At 44.7% G+C, this 21,797-nt stretch overlaps 1 protein-coding gene across 1 annotated transcript in view; it reads left to right on the forward strand.

Moving 5' to 3' along the window:
* The window catches only part of LAMC1 (laminin subunit gamma 1), a 131,052-nt gene extending 112,349 nt beyond the window's left edge, over positions 1 to 18,703 (forward strand). The window contains exons 14-28 of the mRNA XM_037906874.2: positions 1,505 to 1,750; positions 2,192 to 2,345; positions 2,801 to 2,943; positions 3,668 to 3,846; positions 4,108 to 4,264; positions 8,817 to 9,022; positions 9,676 to 9,755; positions 10,216 to 10,353; positions 10,600 to 10,744; positions 11,386 to 11,535; positions 11,962 to 12,076; positions 12,675 to 12,874; positions 13,240 to 13,398; positions 14,077 to 14,176; positions 15,751 to 18,703. Of these exons, the coding sequence (XP_037762802.2) occupies positions 1,505 to 1,750; positions 2,192 to 2,345; positions 2,801 to 2,943; positions 3,668 to 3,846; positions 4,108 to 4,264; positions 8,817 to 9,022; positions 9,676 to 9,755; positions 10,216 to 10,353; positions 10,600 to 10,744; positions 11,386 to 11,535; positions 11,962 to 12,076; positions 12,675 to 12,874; positions 13,240 to 13,398; positions 14,077 to 14,176; positions 15,751 to 16,007 (2,429 nt within the window). The 3' untranslated portion in view covers positions 16,008 to 18,703. The remainder of the gene's footprint in view (positions 1 to 1,504; positions 1,751 to 2,191; positions 2,346 to 2,800; positions 2,944 to 3,667; positions 3,847 to 4,107; positions 4,265 to 8,816; positions 9,023 to 9,675; positions 9,756 to 10,215; positions 10,354 to 10,599; positions 10,745 to 11,385; positions 11,536 to 11,961; positions 12,077 to 12,674; positions 12,875 to 13,239; positions 13,399 to 14,076; positions 14,177 to 15,750) is intronic.
* Positions 18,704 to 21,797: the final 3,094 nt, after the last annotated feature.

Consider the following 21,797-nt stretch of genomic DNA (forward strand, 5'->3'; position numbering starts at 1 on the left):
ACATGCAATAGATTTTTTTTTTTTTTTCGGATTGTGTGTTTTGTTATTGGTTCGAACTGCTAAGTTCAGATCTAGATTCAGATTGCCTTGAATGTTCAGGCTTATCTTTATTTATTACTGCCACATCTGGCATGCCCACACTAGTCACTGCTGAGCCTGCTGGGCTCTGCTGCCCTCACCTCCCTCCCAATGTGTCCCCACTTGTGGTGAAGTTTGTGATGTGATGGAAGGGAAAGGGGGAGGTTTGCATGTGAAAGAGCAGCCTGAGAAGCCGAGCTTTTAGCTTGTGTGAGGGGGTCTGGCAAATCTTCTGTGGTTTCCATCCCCGTCTTAAAGGGGACAACAGAGCAGGGTCACCACTAACGTCTTAGGAGGACTATGGGAAGCAGTGGCATTGGGAAGCAGAGGAGAGTATTGAGCTGTTTTGTGCAGGGAGTCTATATATAGTGAGGGAGTAACTGGGGACAAAGTTTGTCATGTGCTGCCTAGGGAGGCCGAGGGGCCAAGTTGTGTATCAGTGATTGCCTAGGGTGGGGAGCTGGAGTTGCTGCAGGGCTGTCTTCTATATGGAGTCTTCCGTCCTTGTTGCAGCCTCACAGCCTCCTGTAATGAAAGTGGTTGGTGAGTCTCCATATATCTGTCTGTCGGCTTTAGCTGATCTCAGTTGTTACTATTAATAGGGGCAGTCATTTTTTGTATTTTATATTTTGGAACTTAGTCTGTGCTGGAGTATAGCTTAACTAGTGTGTGAAGTCTGGAAGAGGTTGGGGATCTGTGATATTCAAGTGGCACAAAAATTGTGGCTTTTTAGTCCAGTGTTTCTCAATGACTGGTCTGTGGACCAACCCCTGTCTCTGAGATCTCCCTGACCCACTTTAGGAAGGGAGCAAGCAGGTCCCTGGTATCAAAATGGTTGAGAAACACTATTTTAGACTTTTCAAGTGGACAGAATATTGAGAAAAACTGTATGTGGAAAGTTGTATATTAGTATCTCATTGGCATGTTTCTTAAGAACAAATCAGAGTATTTTTGGAGTGACACAAAGGTTTTTAAATCACAGTTTAACTGGAAATCCAAAGGTAGCTTTAACTATTGGAGGTTGTGACTGACTCCTCCATTGCAGTGTTTTGAAACCTGATCTCTTCCTGGTTACTTCACATCAGATGAGGAAAAAGGTGCTGAGGGACTCACTTTGCAGGAGAGGCTATAGGGCAGTGGTTCTCAAACTTTTGTACTGGTGACCCCTTTCAGATAGCAAGCCTCTGAGTGCAACCCCTCCTTATAAATTAAAAACACTTTTAAAATATATTTAACACCATTATAAATGCTGGAGGCAAATCGGGGGTTGGGGTAGAGGCTGACAGCTCATGACCCCCCATGTAAGAACCTTGTGACCCCCGAGGGGTCCCGATCCCCAGTTTGAAAACCGCTGCTGTAGGGGAATCCAGGTTACCTTGTAACTGCTGTCTGCCTACTGTGACATGTATGTTTGTCCTGCCCCTAGGTAAAAGATGTGAGCTGTGTGACGACGGCTATTTTGGAGATCCACTTGGTGAAAATGGCCCTGCCAGGCTTTGCCGTCTCTGCCAGTGCAGTGACAACATTGATCCCAATGCCGTGGGGAACTGTAACCGCTTGACAGGGGAATGCCTGAAATGCATCTACAACACGGCTGGCTTCTACTGTGACCGGTGCAAAGATGGTTTTTTTGGGAACCCCTTAGCCTCCAACCCTGAGGTTAAATGCAAGGGTAAGTGCCTTTCTCAGCTGATTCACATGTGAAAATCAGAACCCTTTTCATGGCTACAGATGCCCGTTCTTAGTCTCACTGGCACATCCTTGGAATGATTGAATGTTTTGGCTGCACAGATCTGTCCTTTTGTGCTCTGTCTTGGCCTGACATAATATTAGGGAAAATGTCAGAAGTCCGATTTTGGTGCTGTGTGGAGACTCGTCAACTGCAGTGCTAGATTTCATACTATGCTGATGGTTATGGCTTGATAAAATGCCTATGCTGTAAGCCTGTCCAGTGGCCTGACACAGTGTGGGCATTGCATGTGGTATGGTAGTGCAGCTTACGATTTGCATTCTTGTGCTATCTGGCATGTTTGGAGGCTCCAGTCTAATGCTGCTTACAGTGCTGGTTTCCTGCTAATTACTGGGAACATGTTCCCCTTTCCATCTCTGGCAGCGTGCAGTTGTAATCCTTATGGAACAGTGAACCAGCAGACAAGCTGCAATCAAGTAACTGGGCAGTGTGAGTGCCTGCCACGTGTCACCGAGAGGGACTGTAGTGCCTGTGAGCCTGGCTTCTACAACCTACAGAGTGGACGTGGCTGTGACAGGTGAGGTTGACCCGCAGCTGTGGCAGCGAGCATGTTTTTCGGGGGGATGTGCTTAACCCTGATTTCAGCATCCATAACAGGTGGATGGGATTTTTTTTGTGAACAGTGATAGGACAGGAGGACAGGATTAGTCATGGAGCAGATCTGATAAGGTTCTATAGAGAAGGGTAATTTATAGATAGAAACCATGTTATGATTACAGGCGAAGACTGGTAGGTGGGGGTTCTGGATCCCATTCCTAGCTCAGTCCCTGCGTGATCTTGCACAGTTCAGTTAATTTCTGTGCCTTGCTTTCCACGTCAAAGACAGGCACAGCAATACCCACCTCACATGGGAGATGTGAGGCTTACTGCTTGTATAGTACCTCTGAGATCCTCGAATGAAAGGTGCAAGTGCAGCCTATTGTTTTTGCTGTTTTTTTTTATGGTCACTTGAAATATAGTCTCCTTCAACAGGTGCGACTGCCATCCGCTGGGTTCCACCGATGGCCATTGTGACATACAAACAGGGCAGTGTGAGTGTCAACCAGGCATCACTGGGCAGCACTGCAAGAGATGTGAGGTCAACCACTTCGGATTCGGACCTGAAGGCTGCAAACGTAAGTGTTGGTGGGTTGGAGAAGGAGGGGAAGCGGAAACGAACACGGCATGTCTCTGTTTTCTCATCCTGCCCGCTGCTGCTGCCTTCTCACTTCACCAGCACCATGTTTAATGTGACAAACAAGAGTTGTCTTATTGTGTCCACATCGCGGACAGAGGGTGAGACCTGGTCCTAGGGAGGGTGTTTGAATCTTGATTTATTTGTAAGAGTTTCTTTTTCTGTCTCTGAGGGACTCTGATTGCATTTACTTGTAGACATCTGCTTCTCTTTGGCATAATCACTTACTCTGAATATGTTTCCAGAACAGTTTTGTTTTCTGCTGTCTAAGCTCCTGCGCCTCTACTCTGGAATGTGCCCATAAGTTGCTGACTCAGTCCTGAGAAGAAACAAAGTGTAAATGTGATAAAAATATAGGGCTGTATCTAAATCTTCTTTCCATCTTCCTTGTTACTGAGAGAGTAGATTAACTATTTTCAGATCATTCTAATGAGATGGACCAATACAGAGAGGTCAGATTGTGGGGCACTGGTGTGAATAGTGTCTCAAACTGAGAAGTTACATCTTGCGCTTTGCCTGATACAGTGCACAGAAGTGTCAAGCCTCAAACTGTGTGCTGGTGCCCTGCTGTGGTGTTCTTTCAGAGAATAGTCTGCAGTTCAGAGAAATTCTCGATCTGTCTTTCTCCCAGCCAGTCTGATTCCCATGCTTTAACTTTTACACAGCATGTGACTGTGACACCGAGGGCTCTCGCTCCCTACAGTGCAAGGAGGATGGTCACTGTGAGTGTAAGGAAGGCTTTGTGGGGAGCCGTTGTGACCAGTGTGAAGAGAATTATTTCTACAATCGGTCCTGGCCTGGCTGTCAAGAATGTCCTGCATGCTATAGACTGGTTAGAGATAAGGTAAGACCTGCAGTGTAACTCTCTACTTGTCTCCTATTACTGCTGGAGGCTGACAAACACCAAGTAGCATACCCCTCTGCTGCTTGCTGGGGGCTGAACTCTTGGGAGAGAGACAGACATGGATCTAGATGTACTTGCATGGAGATTCTCACACGGTGTCTGAGCGACACCTCCTGGAAGCTGAAACAACTGACAAATACTTTGTGTCTCAGCTTTTGGAATGAGGCTGTTTATTTCTGTCCCCCTATCTCCTTTGCTTAGGTGGCAGAACAACGCGAGAGGTTGCAGGAGCTGGAAAATCTTATAGCAAACCTTGGTACTGGAGATGAAACGGTGACTGATCAGGCTTTTGAGGACAGACTGAAGGAGGCAGAGAGAGATGTCATGGACTTGCTTCAAGACGCACAGAACAGCAAAGGTTGGTTGAACCGATCTGACAGAGGGTGCCATGGATCTAACGATTTGCTAAATTCCTGGTCCAAGCTTCTTTTTGTTACCACATGATTTGCTTCAGGATTTAATTTAAAGAGACTTATTAACTATGTACATTTTTAAACAAGTAGAAAGATTTCCATTTAAGGGTACATTAAGGGTATGTCTATTTTCATAGTATTCACCAGTAGTATTCTGAGGCTGCTGTTGCTCATAGCTTTCCCAAAGAAATTTCTTTGGGCCTAAACATTCCATGTTTGGTCTTAGCCCAGAGATGAGTAGGTTGTTTTCCGGGTTTGTTCAAGCTCTGTTCTCTGTAGGATCTTATGCTGCCCTCATCACCATAGCATGTCTGTGTCTTTCAGCAGTTCGCTAAGTGACGTGACTTATGTTGGGTATATGCATAGTTTTAAATATACGTTGTGCATTTGTTAGAGAAGACCGTTGTCAAAGAAACACACCTTGAGCTTGGAGCAGAAAGGAATGAGACTTGTGGTGCTTCTTAGTTCCTGTGCAAGTTTGTTCCATAGTCTCAGTCCAGCCCTGGAAAAAGCTCTGTTTTCTACACAGACAAGCTTTACCCTCTTGGTAGAGAGTTCCATGGTGCCCAAGGAGCTGAATTGTCGACCGCGGTCTTCATGAGCTTTTGGCAATCTTTAAAAGATATGTTGGGCCTAGGCCGTGGAAGGTGTAGAGAGGAAGGGCTGTGGGTAGTCAATATAGAGAGCCAAGGACAGGTTTGATGTGCTTTTAGTAGCCCCTGTTGAGGGTGACACATGCTGCAGAATTTTGTGATAGTTAGGGTTTCTTCGGGGCTGGTAGCTTCATCCCCAGGTATATCGCATTGCTGTAGTCCAGGCAGGCTGTGACAAAAGTGTGTGTAACCAAAGCCATGTCGCTGTCTGCCAGGATGGAAGGGAGCCTCCTAGCCAACCAGAGATGCACCGCTACAGACTAGGGACCAAATGGCTAGGCAGCAGTTCTGTGGAAAAGGACCTAGGGGTGACAGTGGACGAGAAGCTGGATATGAGTCAGCAGTGTGCCCTTGTTGCCAAGAAGGCCAATGGCATTTTGGGATGTATAAGTAGGGGCATAGCGAGCAGGTCGAGGGACGTGATCGTCCCCCTCTATTCGACATTGGTGAGGCCTCATCTGGAGTACTGTGTCCAGTTTTGGGCCCCACACTACAAGAAGGATGTGGATAAATTGGAGAGAGTCCAGCGAAGGACAACAAAAATGATTAGGGGTCTGGAACACATGACTTATGAGGAGAGGCTGAGGGAACTGGGATTGTTTAGTCTGCAGAAGAGAAGAATGAGGGGGGATTTGATAGCTGCTTTCAACTACCTGAGAGGTGGTTCCAGAGAGGATGGTTCTAGACTATTCTCAGTGGTAGAAGAGGACAGGACAAGGAGTAATGGTCTCAAGTTGCAGTGGGGGAGGTTTAGGTTGGATATTAGGAAAAACTTTTTCACTAGGAGGGTGGTGAAACACTGGAATTCGTTACCTAGGGAGGTGGTAGAATCTCCTTCCTTAGAAGTTTTTAAGGTCATGCTTGACAAAGCCCTGGCTGGGATGATTTGATTGGGGATTGGTCCTGCTTTGAGCAGGGGGTTGGACTAGATGACCTCCTGAGGTCCCGTCCAACCCTGATATTCTATGATTCTATGAAAGCATCTACTGTGCGAGAGCTTAGTGTCAGTGAGAAGAGTGTAGTTTAGGAGTACTCCTGGATTTAACTGACCAATTGTGGGTGTTTGCCTTCAACCAAAGGAGACTGCGCCATGGCTGCACATTCTTCTTAATGCTTTCCTCTGCCCACCTGCATCACCTCTGTCTTGCTTGGGTTCAGCTTCACTCAGCCACTGTTCATTCATCAGCTGATCCGGCCAGCACTTAAGCCATATTGGTGACCGTGATGTGGTCATATGTAGTGAAGGGTATCAGCTTTAGTCAGCCTCTGTATCTTCTGCATGGTGCTGGCACTTGAGTCCATGTCGTCTGACCAGTTCAAGACATATTCACCAGCCAAGGAGGTCGTGGTTTGGATTGACAGGTGTTGGTCTGAGACTCTTGTAGGATGTCCAGCACTACGTGAGTGATTGCACTGAACTCTGGGAATACAGGTGGGCTGTGTGCTGGCCAGCATAGGAGGAGCAGGTCCATGCTGTCTGAGAAACCTTCCCAAATGTGCACAATCATTTCAGAAATTGGGATGATAGTTCTTTGCACCGGTTGGTGCTGGAACTGCTTACGTAAGTGATTCGAGTGCACAGGTGGTCATAGGATTGGGGGCTTTGGTTGGTTTGTTTCCTAGCCCTCACTTGAGGAGGTAAATAATTCCCCTTTTACAAAAGTCAATTCAGTGTTTAAATGTTCAGCATTGTTAGTGTTTGGGGGGATTTGTGGCTCTTTAAGGTCAAGCTATTTAGAGTCTTAAGCATGCAGGGGATCACTTTACCTTCAGGGTCTCCTAGGATATGTCTACACAGCATTTTGAAGCTGGTGGGAGCCTCAGGCTTGGGGTAGTGGGGCTCATGCTGATGCGCTAAAGATAACTCTATAGACAGCACTTCGAAATTATGGCTTGGGCTTGGGCTTGAGCCACTGGGGCCTCAGGAGGGGATTGACCTTCAGAGCCTGAGTCCCAGCCTGAGCCATAACTTCAAAGTGCTGTCTCCAGAGGTGTATGTAGAGTGCTAGCATGAGTCCCACCTCCCCAAGCCTGTCGATCCGGGCTGGGAGGCTTGCTCCCATTCAGTCCAAAATGCTGTGTAGACATACCTTTAGGGTGCCTGCGTCTCAGGAAAGGCTGTGCAGCTAAAGTGCACTAGTATAGCAGGGAGAGCTCTGGGATTTTTGCTCCTCTCTGAAATAAATAAAAGGCAAATTAAATGCAGAAACTGTTAGTTCACCATTAAAGTTGAGAGAACAGGTACTCAAAAGCCCCTCATGTCAATTTCCTGCAACAACCATGTTAATTTGAACACTTTGTGCATGTGTAGTATTTTCTATCTGAATATGTAGTTCAGTAAATTAAAACTAGTTAAATGTTCACATTAAAACCCCCAGGGTGTGTAATCTGGCCAGGGCGACATTGCTATAGAAACCTTAACTCTTGGATTTCCTGAGGATTTTTGTTTGTTTGTAGTTGATTTACCAGCCTTCATTTTTTTAAAATTAATCTCACTCTATGCACAGAATGTGTACATGTGTATTTATAGTACACAATATTAAGATAATGTTAAGGGTCTGGTTTAAAAAACCCAAAACCTAGTTAAGCGCTCTCTCTCCTTGGGTGGCCCTGCTGTGTCTTGGTGTCTTCTACTGTATCCATCAGATTAGTCACTGTTTCAAGAACTGTAATAGTTTCACCTTACTTATCAGTTTTAGGGCAGGATTTGGGGAGGCCATGGAGAGGTTTCTACCTCCTATAGCACTGCAGAACCCAGATCCAGAGGGGCTCTCTGCCCAGCCACATAGTTGGGAAGGCTTTAGGATGGGGAGGAAAGACACCAGGCTGGTGAATTTGTTGCTGTGTAGATCTGCCAGCCGTTACTCTCCTCCTTGTGGAGCAGGAGCACAAGCTGTGGAGGCTGTTGTTTCTCAGGTATGCAACAGCGGTTGCAAAGCAGTTTTGGAGCCTGGGGGTGAAGATTCCTTACTCTCTACCTCTCTGTGCTGCAGAGAACAGTGCATGGCTTGCCCCTTTATCTGTGCATTTTTGGATAGAATTTAACCCTAATACAGTTTTCAGACTGGGGCACACACCCTTGAGGAACATTTTGAGTGCGGGAGGTAGCTTGTGCCAGCCCCACACAGCCCCACACACCTCCACCCCATGACTCACCTGCAGAGACCATTGCATGCACCTTCCTCCACCCTGAAAACCCGAGTAGTAGGGAGCGAGGGGCAGGTATTGTCCATGCCCTAGCGGGGCAGCCTGGCTGCAAGGTTGAGGAAGTCTCGGCTGTGCCATTGGTCAGTATCCGTGTATTTGAAACTTTACAGTTGTAGGTAATATAATTAAAGTTGCGTTAAAGTGTCTGTTAGGTTTATCAAGCATACTTTTGCATGTGACTGTTTTTGTCTGGTTAGGGGGGTGCAGCCAAAAAATGTAACTCAAAGGAGGGCTCAGCTCCAAAATTTGCAAGCTGCTTCCCTAATAGAATAGGTGGAACAAATGTTTCATGCTTTGAACATAATTCATTTGAAAAGCAACTATCCACCTCCTTTATGTGCCAGGTCTTGCATTCAAAATTCTGGCCAAATGTGCTCACAAACGCTTAATGCCCAGCAGGAGCATTAAAAGGTAGAGGTGTCTTCATTTCTTGTGGTTTTTATGCACATTCTGGTAATGACTTGGATTGTAAGCCGATTACCCTCTCATTAAAAGGCTCTTCTGGACCCCTTTCAACAAGGGATTAACCTACCAACATGTTGCAGACGGCAGTGACTTACCAAATGTTTTATTTCTGCAACTCATGCTTCCAGTGTAATTAATTTTGCTTTCTCCCTTTTTATGTTGTTCGTCTCAGATGTGGATCAGGGCCTGATGGATCGTCTCAAGGAAATTAACAGCACTCTGGCAAGCCAGCTTGGCCGATTACAGAACATCCAAAATACAGTGAGGGAGACTGAAGGCCTAGCTGAGCAAGCCCGAGAGCGGGTGGAGGGCACAGAGGACCTGATTGAAGTAGCTTCTAATATGCTAGAGAAGGCAAAGATGGCAGTTGCCAATGTGGTGAGTATTTTGTGACGTAAACGCCCTATTGTGTATTGTCTTCCATTTTTGTGAGTAGAATAAGGTTCTTAATGTCCTGAGTACATTTCTCCTCCCTGCCCCTCGTCACAAACTAGCACTAAGCTTGGGTTGTGACATTGTGTGTTTAACATCATAGAGAATCTCATAAAACGGGGGATAAGATTTGTTAGTGTGTGTGGCACAAACAAATGAGAAAAATATTACTAGTTGAAAGGAAACTCCTGGTATTCTTCATAGTTTTACATTTTTGTACTTGCTGCTTATAATAGCACTTGAATGGGAAACATGTATATCTTTGTACAAGATTTGTTGGCTCTTCCATTGTATACTGGATGAGCTGTGTATATCCCAGCACTCATAAACAACCCTAAGGGATTTCTGTAACCACTTTGCCTCCCACTGTGCTCCCCAGTCTCTCTCTTTCACACACACTTACACATCCTAAACAAAATCTTGAAGCATTTGTTTTTGGGGAAGAACCCATGCTAAAAATCTCTGACTTTGCAAACTAATGTAAGAAATGAGAAATAGAGCAGTCACAAGTCTGCAATCCATGACTATGAATAATTAAAGTGACAATCAACAAAAGAGAAAAGAATAGCTTCTGAAATGATGTTTGATTTTGCTTTCAGTCCATTACCCCACCAGACTCCAGTGGTGACCCGAACAACATGACTCTCTTGGCAGAAGAGGCTCGTAAACTGGCTGAACGGTAAGGCCCAGTGTGCCAGTACAAAGCGGCAATGTAAGGGTAGGGCACTTGGTTTTTGCCTTCTTGAGGGCTGCATGGGCCCCTGCTGGGAAATGGAAGGCTAACCTTAATTTGCCTGGAATGGAGCAAGCCTCCTTTTGCTCAATACAAAGCTGCAGCTGCTTGGATCAATGATGGGGCATTGAGTTCTAGGACCTGTGGTCATCAGAGCTGTATATGAGTATTACTGATGAGGGCAACCTTTGGCCTAAACACCATGCTGTAGAAATGTAAAATCATAGTAGTACCCTGCAGTTGCTCTCACAAGCTTTACTGGTATGTTGGCAGTGGGTTGGGGAGACAACACCTCTTTATTAGCACCCTAACTGTGGTACTGGGAGAGGAGAGGGGGAGGGGTAGATGGGAATAAAATTGGCTGGTAATTCTAATTGGATTATTTTCCCTCTGTAATATTGTCTAGACACAAACAAGAAGCTGATGACATTGTGCGCATAGCAAAGGCAGCAAATGATACATCCACAGAAGCATATACATTGCTGTTGAAGACACTGGCAGGAGAGAACCAAACTGCAAGTGACATAGATGAGCTCAACAGGAAGTGAGTCCATAACAGAAAGCAGATTATTCTCTCCTGGGTTTGAGTGGGGAAGGGGGATGGTGCTTAAAACAAGATGTCCTCTGTACTTTGGCTGGTGGGAGGTACCTGCTTTTAAGCAGTAGGTTTCATGTGAGTTCTCTATTTCAACTTCTGTCTTCACTTCTGCCAAGACAATTTTATCCCCCTTTTTCTGATTCAGTAAAAGAATAAAATCATAGGCTAACTGGATACTCTGTTGTCTCTTAGGTATAATCAAGCAAAAAACATTTCACGAGACCTAGAGAAACAGGCTAACAAGGTGCATGCGGAGGCAGAGGAAGCTGGGAATAAGGCCTTGCAGATCTATGCTAATCTCACCAGTCTTCCTGCTGTGGACTCCAAGGGGCTAGAGGTATCTGAGTCAAGCAACATGCACAGTGTGTTCAAAGATCAATGGTGGCAAATATGAACTGGTGTGATAAATTACTAATGCCTTGTTTAGTGCTTTGCAAACAATACTGGAGCCACCACCTGTATGTTTAAGTGCCATGTAATTTTTGTCTGTATGGAATAGTCAGGACCTTGACATTTCAGTCCTCATCAGAAAGACGCACACAAAGGAAATTGCATGTTTCTCTATTTATCCATTTCTGAAGGATGAAAGACAGAGTCACCTGCTTTTAGGGAAAGCAAGACTCTCAGACCTAATGCCGAGCCCTCTAAGCTGTTCCCTTTCCCATTCTCTCTCCTCCTACCCTCCCCCCTCTTCCCCCCCCCCCCCACCATACGCACACACTAGAAGAGAGTTTGATGTAAGCTTTCTTGCATAGGGACTGTCTCTCTCTGTGTTTTGTATTGCATTCAGCACAATGAGGCCCTGATCCTGTTAAGAATTTTTGAGCATCAAATTAGTAATAACAGAATAGTAGGAGTCTAACTGCAGCTTCTGTCTCTTTTGAGCACAGGAAAGTACACAGTGTATCTGTTGTCTCCCTGCAAAGAAGTTCTGTTATGTTCACAGAAGCTGGTTTTGTTTCCGATCTTTACATTCAGAATGAGGCAAATAAGATCAAGAAGGAAGCAGAGGAGCTGGATCAGCTCATTGACAGGAAGTTGATGGATTATGAGGATTTGAGAGAGGACATGAAAGGGAAGGAGCTGGAAGTGAAGAATCTGTTGGAGAAAGGAAGGACTGAACAACAGGTTAGTTCTGGGGTGCGTAGGCTCTTACTTTGTGAAGTGACCCTGAGGAAGCAAATGACAGACCAGATCTGAGAGATTCATTCATTCTTATGCTGCTAATAACTGACTTTGTGGACATCAAGGTGGGTGGAGGGAGTAAACAGCAGGTTCTGAACACAAAATAGGAAAAGCTAGTGAAAATGCAGTGGTGTTGAGATTCTCACTGGAGGGCATAAACAGCAGCGGACTGTGCTATGTGGGACTGTGTCATGGGGACAGGTACCCCTCAAATGATTGTGTAGAGGAAGCATAGTCTATCGTTGGTAATGAGCCCTTTGTTTGTACTGGGCTGGGATTTGCTGGGCCACTGGCATGACACATTGTAGCGTGGTTAGATTTTGTTCTACAGAAGACGAGAATATGCTGAGCTGTGTTATGTATCTTTAGACTGCCGACCAGCTGCTGGCCCGAGCAGATGCTGCCAAAGCTCTGGCTGAAGAAGCTGCCAAGAAGGGGAGAGAGACACTAGAGGAGGCCAATGACATTCTCAGCAACCTGAGAGGTATAAGAGAGACCTCTAGGGACAATAGTTGTACATGGTTTGTATAATGACTGGGCCTCTTCCATCTGAGGCAAACTGGTTTAGGGAGTTGTGTGGTTTAAGCTCTTGCCTCTGGAAACTAACTTTTCATTCAACAGCGACCATCAACCTACATTGCTAGCCTCCACTTATAATTTAGCATCACTATACAGTCTGCGTATTGAGCCTCAACCTCCCCTGATCCGCAGTCACTGGTATTCTGGAAGATCGGAGCATTGCATTTGCCAGAAGGGAGAAAGACAATACTAAACTTGATCTGCTATTCCTATATCAGTGTAAATACTGCCCTGACTGCCTGTGCAGTCAGTCAGTACATCCTGGGTTAACACCTGTGATACCACCAGCGTGTGTGTCTCCTCTAACAGAAACCATAGCACTCCTTTCAAAGGCATTGATCAGCTTGCCCTCCCCCCCCCGTCCCCTATCGTTCTTCTTCCCTCCAATTTTAAAGGTATCATAGGCTGTGCTGCTTGCTAGGCTGCTGGCTAGGTTTCCTTGGCCTGACAAGTGTCTGAGCCTTCCAGAACAGGAGGCAAAACATTTCCTGAATTTTTATCAGATTTTGACAAGCGTGTGAATGATAACAAGACAGCCGCTGAGGAGGCACTGAAGAAGATTCCTGCCATTACTCGAACCATTGCTGAGGCCAATAATAAGACAAGGCAAGCAGAGCTGGCTCTTGGTAATGCTGCTGAGGATGCCAGAGAAGCCAAGAACAAAGCAGACGATGCTGAGAAAATTGCTAATTCTGTCCAGAAGGTGAGACTCTCACAGCACTGTTTGAGTCACTCTTTGTGAAATAGTAAAATTAACTGAGTAAATTTATTTCTGCCCCTGTCTGTCCTGATGGGACTATGCACTTCCTGCCCGACTGAGTGGTGGTAAGCCCATGGTGAGCTAACATGGTTTTCACAACCCACTGTGTAAACTCCAGGGAGTGAGATGAGTTGATGTGAAATCTACTGCTGAATTGTGTGGTTGAACTTGCCTCCCATCAGAAATGGCACATACAGCAGAGAAACTTGCCCTTTGGTGCATTATGGGAGAAAGAAAGGGGTGAAGAATTTTCTTTTGTATCCTGCGTGTTCCATCCTTTTTGAACCTTTTATCTACATTGGCCTTAGAATGCTGCCAGTACAAAGTCTGAGGCCGACAAGACGTTTTCTGATGTGACAGAGCTAGACAAAGAAGTGGATGACATGCTGAAACAGCTGCAAGATGCAGAGAAGGAGCTGAAGAGGAAGCAGGAGGATGCTGATCAGGATATGATGATGGCAGGCATGGTGAGTTATTCTGGGAGCTGAATACAGTGTGTGGGACAGTAAGAGGAGTGGATACTGGTATCAGTGGTGAAAGTTGGTATGGTGGCTCTGTCATTCTTAGTGTCTTATCGACTGTCCGGTTGCAAAAACATCTGGTTTGGGTCTCAAGTCCAGTTAGTGACTTTTTTTTTTAACTAAGTTTTGTAAGAGAGAGGAAAAAAAACAGGATTAGAATATAATGCCTCTTGTAACTTTAACTATAGAGCACTGCCACAACTTTATAGTCTGGAGACAGACTTCCATGACCTACGACTTGCCCCATCTCTAAATGAAAGAATGATTGCAGCCCAGAATGGTCTCTCTTGTCCAATGGAAGCCTCCTCCATTATTAGTTTTCCCATAGAAGGTTAAGTAATTTGATTTGTGTATTGCCCTGCTCTCCATCTTCACGCATCTGAGCTGTGATACAGATCTAAGACTGAAAGGGGTTGGGGATTATTATCCTAAACAGAGGAGCCAGGGATGCAAAACAGTGTCTAGAGACATATGAGAGTAGCCCGTTGTGTTGTTGTTGGGCAAGTTTAATGATCTAGGAGGGCAAGCGCTGGGTGGGGAAGCTTTGCGATGAGGAGAGGCAAATCCATTATGATCCTGACCACTTTGACATCATTGCATTTACACACCGTTTTTTTTCTACAGGCTTCACAGGCTGCCCAAGAGGCAGAAGACAATGCAAGAAAAGCTAAGAACTCTGTTAACAGCTTGCTCACCATCGTTAATGACCTTCTGGGACAGCTAGGTATATATCTAATTTACAACTCTCCCCACTCCTAGCAGAATTCTGCTCCTAAACACACTTGCCTTCTTCTTCAGAGCATTGTTTTATTGCAGAAGCTGGAAAAAAGTAGCGATTGGATTAGCTTGGTGTCTAGTGGTCCATTAAATTATTTATTTCTGAATCAGTATTTTGTGGGTTATCCGCAAAGACTCACAGTGTATATGGTGTGTTCATTGCTGCTTTGTGTGAGCATTGCAGATGTGACTCTTTCAGTTCTGCAGTGTCTGAGACTGTTTGGCCCTTAGGGTACAAAGAAGGCTGGTGTGTGTATGTGAGGAGATCTCTTTGTCCTCGTTTGTGTCCTATGCTCAGATTATATTCCTTTCTGCTTCTGGGGACTTAAATACCCGTTTTGGTTACTCCATCTCCTATGATGGTCCCCCAGCAGAGGAGGAGAGCAGAGAAATGATGAAAAGCCCACTAGCTCCCGTTTTGATAAATAGGTTCATGATCTTAATATTGCTGCTTGGAGGAGTCTAGAGCCCTTTTGACAAGCATGCCCTGGCTTCTTCAGGAAAGGAGGAACGGGAAAGCTCCTATTCAGAGCCAAAATGAAGGGTTGAGAAGGAACCAGGTAGTCCTTCCACCCTCTTCTCTCTCAGACACAGTCACCTACAGAGGAGGCCACCAACAGAGTCTCTCCAATAGACATTGAAAGTAAAATGAGAGCAACAGCTGGCTTTAGACACTACTGTAGTCTTCTAAAGGCAACAGGACTTCAGTTAATTACAATGGAAAATATTTTCCCTAACTCGTTAAACCCTCTTCTTCCCCTCCACGCTGCCCACCCTGGAGTTTTGTCCTTGTGTCATGAACAGCTTGTCGGAAGAATGTATATTCACAATAAACGCCTTGCTTTTTAAAAAATTCCAAGTTCTGCAACATCCCAAGACTTGAGTTAGGGTTTGCTAAATCCCTCCTATGTTTGCAAAGCCCTAGCCCAGCGACAAGTAGAGAATAATTAACCGTATACTGCACAGCTGTGATTCAGTCATAGGGATCATATAACCTTATAAACTGTAGAAGTGATGTTAAGAACCCGCAAGATGGAATTTATGACCTTTTGTTATTAAATTACATTAAAGACAACATTTAAAAATGTATTATTGAAAACAAAAAGGTCCATATCCTCAGCTTGTATAAAGCAGCAGAAGACCTGGCCCACGATGTGTTCAGTGGGTTAGGATCATTTAAGTCATCTGTTAACCATGGAGTATAGAGACTGGGTGATAGGCTTATTATTTATTTGTGGTGGGTTCAGGTAAGTGTGGTGTTTGCATCCAAATACAGAGGAACCCACTTATTATGAAACTCCACCTTGTGAAGTGTAATGGTAGTTTTGCTTTGTTTCATGGTATTGAAAGTGCCAGTAGCAATTCCAGTTAGTATTAATGCTCCGAAAACACTTACTTCACCGTAAGACGGTTCCACTGTATTAATCCATAATTTGCACTCTACTGGTTAAGTGCTTGAGAGCAGGCAACAGCCTCATGAAATGTTAGTGGAATTCACTGTGTGCACTGCTGGTTTTCTAGGGCAACTGGACCCAGTGGACTTGAACAAACTGAATGAGATCGAGGGTACCCTGAACACGGCCAAAGATCAGATGAAAGATAGTGACCTGGACCGGAAAGTGACTGAATTGGAGGATGCAGCCAGGCGGCAGGACGAAGCCATACAGGCCTACAACAGGGACATTGAGGATATCCTGAAAGACATTAACAACCTGGAAGACATCAAGAAGACCTTGCCGTCTGGATGTTTCAACACCCCGTCCATTGAGAAACCCTAAGGGTGTGCTAGGGGTGGGATGGGGAGCATTCCCCCAGTGACTGGTGGAGCAGTTGTTTGGCTATGGAGTGCCTTAACACACAGAGTACCTTCTTCAAATCCCCAGCTCTCCGCTGCTCACAGTTGCTATCTTCTTTCCAAATCAGGAAAAGTTGCAAAGTTTTAAAGAGAAGCAAATTAAATAACAATTTCGGGGCATCAAAGGGGTTTTTTTTTTATAAATTTTCTCTTCCTCAACACTCCACCTCTGCCCCTCTCTCATACACACGTCCCTTTGATTTGCACAAGGATGTGAAATGTTTTGGACTACTCTTACTGTGGTGCAGAAATGACCACGTGAGACGGTGTACTGTGGGGCAAACTAGCTCTCGTTTTTCTCCTCTTCCCCCTAACACCTTAAAACCTCCTCAGTCCCAGAGTTCGCTGTTTCTATGAAGGAAAGGGTTGGCTATCAAAGTATTATTACAATGGCCAGTATAGCTGCACTCATAAAGAACACTAATCCCCTTCCCCAAATGTTAACTATTTTAAAAAAAAAATCTATGTAAATTAGTGGCCAATCAAAATTTTTGGTAGCCATCTACCAAATGGTTTAGCATCTTTCTAGAGTGCAGTATATCCATCTACTGAGAAAGATATACAGCCTCTGAGAAGAGCTTGAGGGAGGAAAGGGAGAAGAATGGCATGATAGGTCTCAACAACATTACTGTTGGCCTATAAACTAGAAATTTTGTCTCATATCTGTGAACAGCTGCCTAACCCAATTCTCCAGGTAGGGAAGCTTGCAAGTGATCAGCTCGGATCTCCTCAGTAATAGTTACTAGGAGTCTCAAAAGAAAACTTCTAGGGTGAGAGAGAGAGAGAGAGAGACAGATTTTTTTTAAAGCCACTAAGATCTTTTTGAAGAAGAAAGCAAAGCGCTTTTACCAGTTTGTCTGAATATGAAGTTGATGTCTTCAGGTAGAAAATGGGTGTCTAAGATAGAGATGTAAGGGTCTGTCTCTCCATCCTCTTGCTATCAGGGGATGGTATTTTTACACTACAGTATCAGGCTTGCCTTTGTCCAAGTCAAAACTCATCCTATCCCTGTTTTCCTGCTGATCTCCCAGTCTTCCTAAAATGCTGCAGCACAGATTGTTCAGGCCTAGCTCTGATGGCAGATATCCAGCACGCACAGTATTTCACACAGCTGTCACTGCTTGCCTCTTTAGAATTTCTGTCCAACTCAATGTCACCTGCTCCCACCTAGTTAAGCTGCCTTGTAGGGTGGGGGGAGGGGTTGCCTTTAACTCCTCCCCCTTGAGTTTTCTCATTAGATCAGCCTGACACCACCTGCCTTTGAGATCCATATATATCTATCCTTAAACACTATGCAACTTTGTACGTTTGCGTAGCGGGGAAGAAATTATTATCTGACACACACTGGTGCTATTAATTATTTCAAATTGATATTTTTGAGTGAATGTGGGTTTTTTGTCTTGTCTGTTTGTTTTATCATGATTATAGAGTGAGGAAGTCTATCTTTTTGTGTGTGTGTAAATATACTCGGTCCTATTTCCAGAATGGCACGGTCTGTTCTCCTCTACTTGCTTCCTTTTAACCATCACTACACGTGCACCATATATCTCTTCCATTTATTATTCCTTTGGGGTCAGGCATCTCCCCTGGCCAGGCTCCTGCTCTCTTCCCTCCTTTGTGTTTGCAGTATCTCTATTCTGTGGTATTAATAATAACCCACTTGCCTCTGTATGCAGCCCAATGATGGGGCACCCAGCCTCTCTTCCAGAGCCAGCCTCAGCTCCTCGAAGGACTCTGAGGTGTGTAGCTCATAAGAAACTGGTTACCATCTTTGTTTCTGACTAATGAAAGTGAGATGCTGATTTCTGATGGTTGTGGCTTTGCTCCTGGGAGTTGTAGCACTATTATAGGCCCAGTAGAGGTCTAAATGCTGAATCTGTAGCCTTCCTACACGTGCAAGAAATGAGAGCTCAGTTTGGGGCTCTGTACAGCATCAGGGACAGAGCTACTGGGCAGGGGAGAGTGGTTCCAGCCTGCCCTCATGTCTCCTGCTTCTTTCCCAGAGCTTGTTACAATTTACCAAAAACTGACTTGGAATTCCCCTGCCTGTGAATGCTCCTAATCCCACCAGTGGAGGAGAGCTGCCTTCGCCCGTCGCACTTCTGGGACTTTCATATCAGTATTTCCTGGCTGGCTGCTCTGGTCCTGTGGGTGCCTCCTAACCATGTCACCTCTGCCAAGGCTGTGGAAAGAGCAGATACAAAGAGGCAACACCATGCCCTGGCTGACCTCAGGCCTAAGATTTCTGGCTTTTCACTTTTTCTTAAGCTGTTTTTAACAGATTTTTATTTTTTAAAAAAGGATCTTTATAAGCAATCTCTTAATACACTACTGCCGTACAGCCCCATTATCTCATTGTATAGGTCCAGTTATTTCTTTGCATAATGTGATGACAAGAAGGCTGCTGGTAGAATGCTGGTTGTCACAGGGAACACACAACAGTTCCCTCATTTTATTCTTGCCTGTGGTCTCCTCCATATGTGCCTTCACTTCAGCTTTTGCCTTAATCTGTGGTCTTGCTGTCTGGGGCGGTGAACAAAATGCAACACTTTCAGTTTTTTTTATGTATAAAACAGTATTTCTTATTTATAATAAAGTCTGAATATTTGTAACCCCTTATACCGTGAGTTTCTTTGAGTGTTCCTTTATTTGGGGGAAGTGGATGGTGACTTGGCATGTACGGTTTGCCTCTTGAAGTGGGGGTTGGAATACAGACTCTTTCTCTCTCCCCTTTTTCTGCTGGGATTGTTTTGGTTTATCTGCTTTGAGAGGACCTTACCTAAATCTTCTCTCGGGATTTGTAACAGCGAAGAGAGCTCATCTCGTGAGAGGGGGAGTCTGACTATGCTCTTGTGGGAATTGATAGATGGATGCTAACTTTCTCTGAACTTTCAGAGGCCATACATATACGCACTGCGTACCTTCTGCTGCCCCTGCTTTGTTTGATGTAGGTGGTAGAGCCCTGCGCAGGACAGTTTTTTTAATCCTGCTCCCGTCCCACCCTGCAATACCTTCTCCCACTCGCACCTGCTCTTGCATTTTTATCCTGCTCCCACCTGCAAAATCCTTAGATCCCACGCAAGAGAGAGATTATCCCCCGCTACTAAAAAAAGAAAGGGGGGGTGGGAGTCAGTTAATATATATACACAGAGAACATCAGAGTTATGAACTGACCAGTCAACCATACATCTCATTTGGAACCAGAATTATGCAATCAGGCAGCAGCAGCGACAAAAAAAAGAAAGCAAATACAGCACAGTACTGCGTTAAACATAAACTACTAAAGAAAAGGGAAAACAGCATTTTTCTTCTGCAGAGTAAAGTTTCAAAGCTGTGTTAAGTCAATGTTCAGTTGTAAACCTTGGAAAGAACAACCATAACGTTTTGTTCGGTTACAAACATTTCAGAGTTACCAACAACCTCCATTCCCAAGGGGTTCATAACTCTGAGGTTCTACTGTAAAACGGAATTCAGACACAATTTTTATCACTAAAAGAATAAAACAGATCTTTTAACTCCTGTTACAATAGACATCAAATCTCTTTCTATCCCTTACTTAAATGTAAGTATTAAAACCTTTATTTAAAAAAAAAAAAAAGAAAAACTTGCTTTACATTGCTAAATATCTATTTATAACAAACTGATGGGAGATTTAGTGTTTTCCCACAAATTACCAGTGTGGTTTTTTTTTTTTTTTTTGACAATCCAATATGGCCACAATAAAGTACATTTTACCCACCCCCACTATTCTGGCAGCGGGTCCTGCAGGACCTGTGGAATCCCAGTTCCGGTGCAGGGCTCTAGTACTAATAGGTGGTATTAACACAGTTACTTCTGAACTGACTGCACCATCCGCCTGCTGGAGAAGGGGAGTGCTCCCCTCTCAATGTTCCTTTTTAATGTCTTGCTTTACTTCATCTTCTCTCGTCCTTTCTCATTTCAAGGATCTTTTATGAAGTTGAAAACGTGCCACTGTGGGTTACTGCCCTCAGGGGTCAGAGAGGAGGCCTTTCTTGTTAGAGGTACATCCTTCTTCAAGACAAGTCTGTGCCAGCAACAAAAATCCTGTCCTGGCCCCTGTTCAAACAAAGCATAGAAGTTTAAAAAACAAAAACCCAAAGTGAGTTGCAAACAATTGTGGTGATAATTAGTTCTCTCACAGAAAGGAGTTTTAGTTCTTTTGGCTAAAAATAAAATCAGTTACATGCTGCAGTTTTCCTTGTCACTGAAGGGTAAGTGTATATGGTGTGGCCAGCTGGGCGAGCGGGGGTGCTCATCACCCATGGAAGAATTGAAGGGTAAGCGGTATGTTTCTCTGCACACCGTGAAGGTAAGATCTGCTCTACCTTGATTGGAGAGGCTGTAGAGGAGAAGTGACTCTGAACTGAAAGATCACCTTCTTCTGTGTTAAAGGGAATTTAGCTTCTATGTTTAAATTAGTGATCCTGACATTCCCTGGACTGTTCCGAGCGACCTCCACCACGATCAGCAGTGGCAAGAAGGAAACTTCTACTCCAATCTCCGCAGCTTCCATTCATTCATAAATTTCATAGACTCTAAAGCCATATGGGAGGGACCATTATGATCATCCAGTCTGACCTCCTACAGACCACAGAATTTCACCCAGTAATCTCTGCATCAAGTCTATAATTTCTGGTTGCACTGGAGTTTATCTTTCAAAAAGTCATTCCATGAGAAAGAATCCACCACACATATTGGTAAGCTGTTCCGATGGTTAATTACCCTCACCATTTAAAAGTTTCTTATTTCCAGTTGAATTTCTCTAACTTCAACTTCCAGATCTTGGATTTTACTAATGCCATACATTAATTCCTTGGCCTGGCCTAGATTAGGATTTCAAGGTGTGACACTAGCACCCAATGTCACCTGCTCCCATCTGGTTAAGTTTCCTTGTAGGGTAGGGGGAGGAGGGTGCCTTTCACTCCACCCTTTATTCGCCCTCTGACAAGGTAGCAGCCTCTGGAGTTTTCTCATTGGATCAGTTTACTCGGTCGTATTTCCAGAGTGGCACAGTTTGTTCTCCTCTACTTGCTTCCTCTGAACCTTGACAACTCATGCACCATTTATTATTCCTTTGGGGTCAGGTATCTCCCATGCCCGGATTCCTGCTCTCTTTCCTCCCATGTTTGCAGCATCTATATTCTGTGGTATTGACAATAACTTGCTTGTCTGTGTACTCAGCTGAGTGATGAGGCATCCTGCCTCTTCCAGCAGCACCAAAGGACTCTGAAGTGTGTAGCTCCCAATGAACTGACTACCTTCTCTGTCTGTGACTTGCAGAAGTGAGATGCTGATTTTGGATGGTTGTGGCTTTGCTCTGGGAGTTGTAGGCCCAGTAGAGGTCTAAGAGCTGAATCTGTAGACTTCCTACATGTGCAAGAAATGAGATCTCAGTTTGGGGCTCCATACAGTATCAGGGACAGTGCTACTGGGCTGGGAAGAGTGGTTCCAGCCAGCCCTCACGTCTCTTGCTTCTTTCCCAGAGCTTGTTACAATTTACCAAAAACTGACTTGGAATTCCCCTGCCTTTGAACACCCCTAATCTCACCAGTGAAGGAGCGCTGCCTTGGCCCGGGGACTATCTAACATGCTAACTAACACATTTTTAAAGTCTAGTGTACTCTGCTTCTACCATTTTAAGATATGTTACTAGCAATGTGCATTGGCAGCAATAGATTTCCTAAACGTATTG

Source organism: Chelonia mydas, chromosome 8 (genome assembly GCF_015237465.2).
Source record: "Chelonia mydas isolate rCheMyd1 chromosome 8, rCheMyd1.pri.v2, whole genome shotgun sequence".
NCBI lineage: Eukaryota > Metazoa > Chordata > Testudines > Cheloniidae > Chelonia > Chelonia mydas.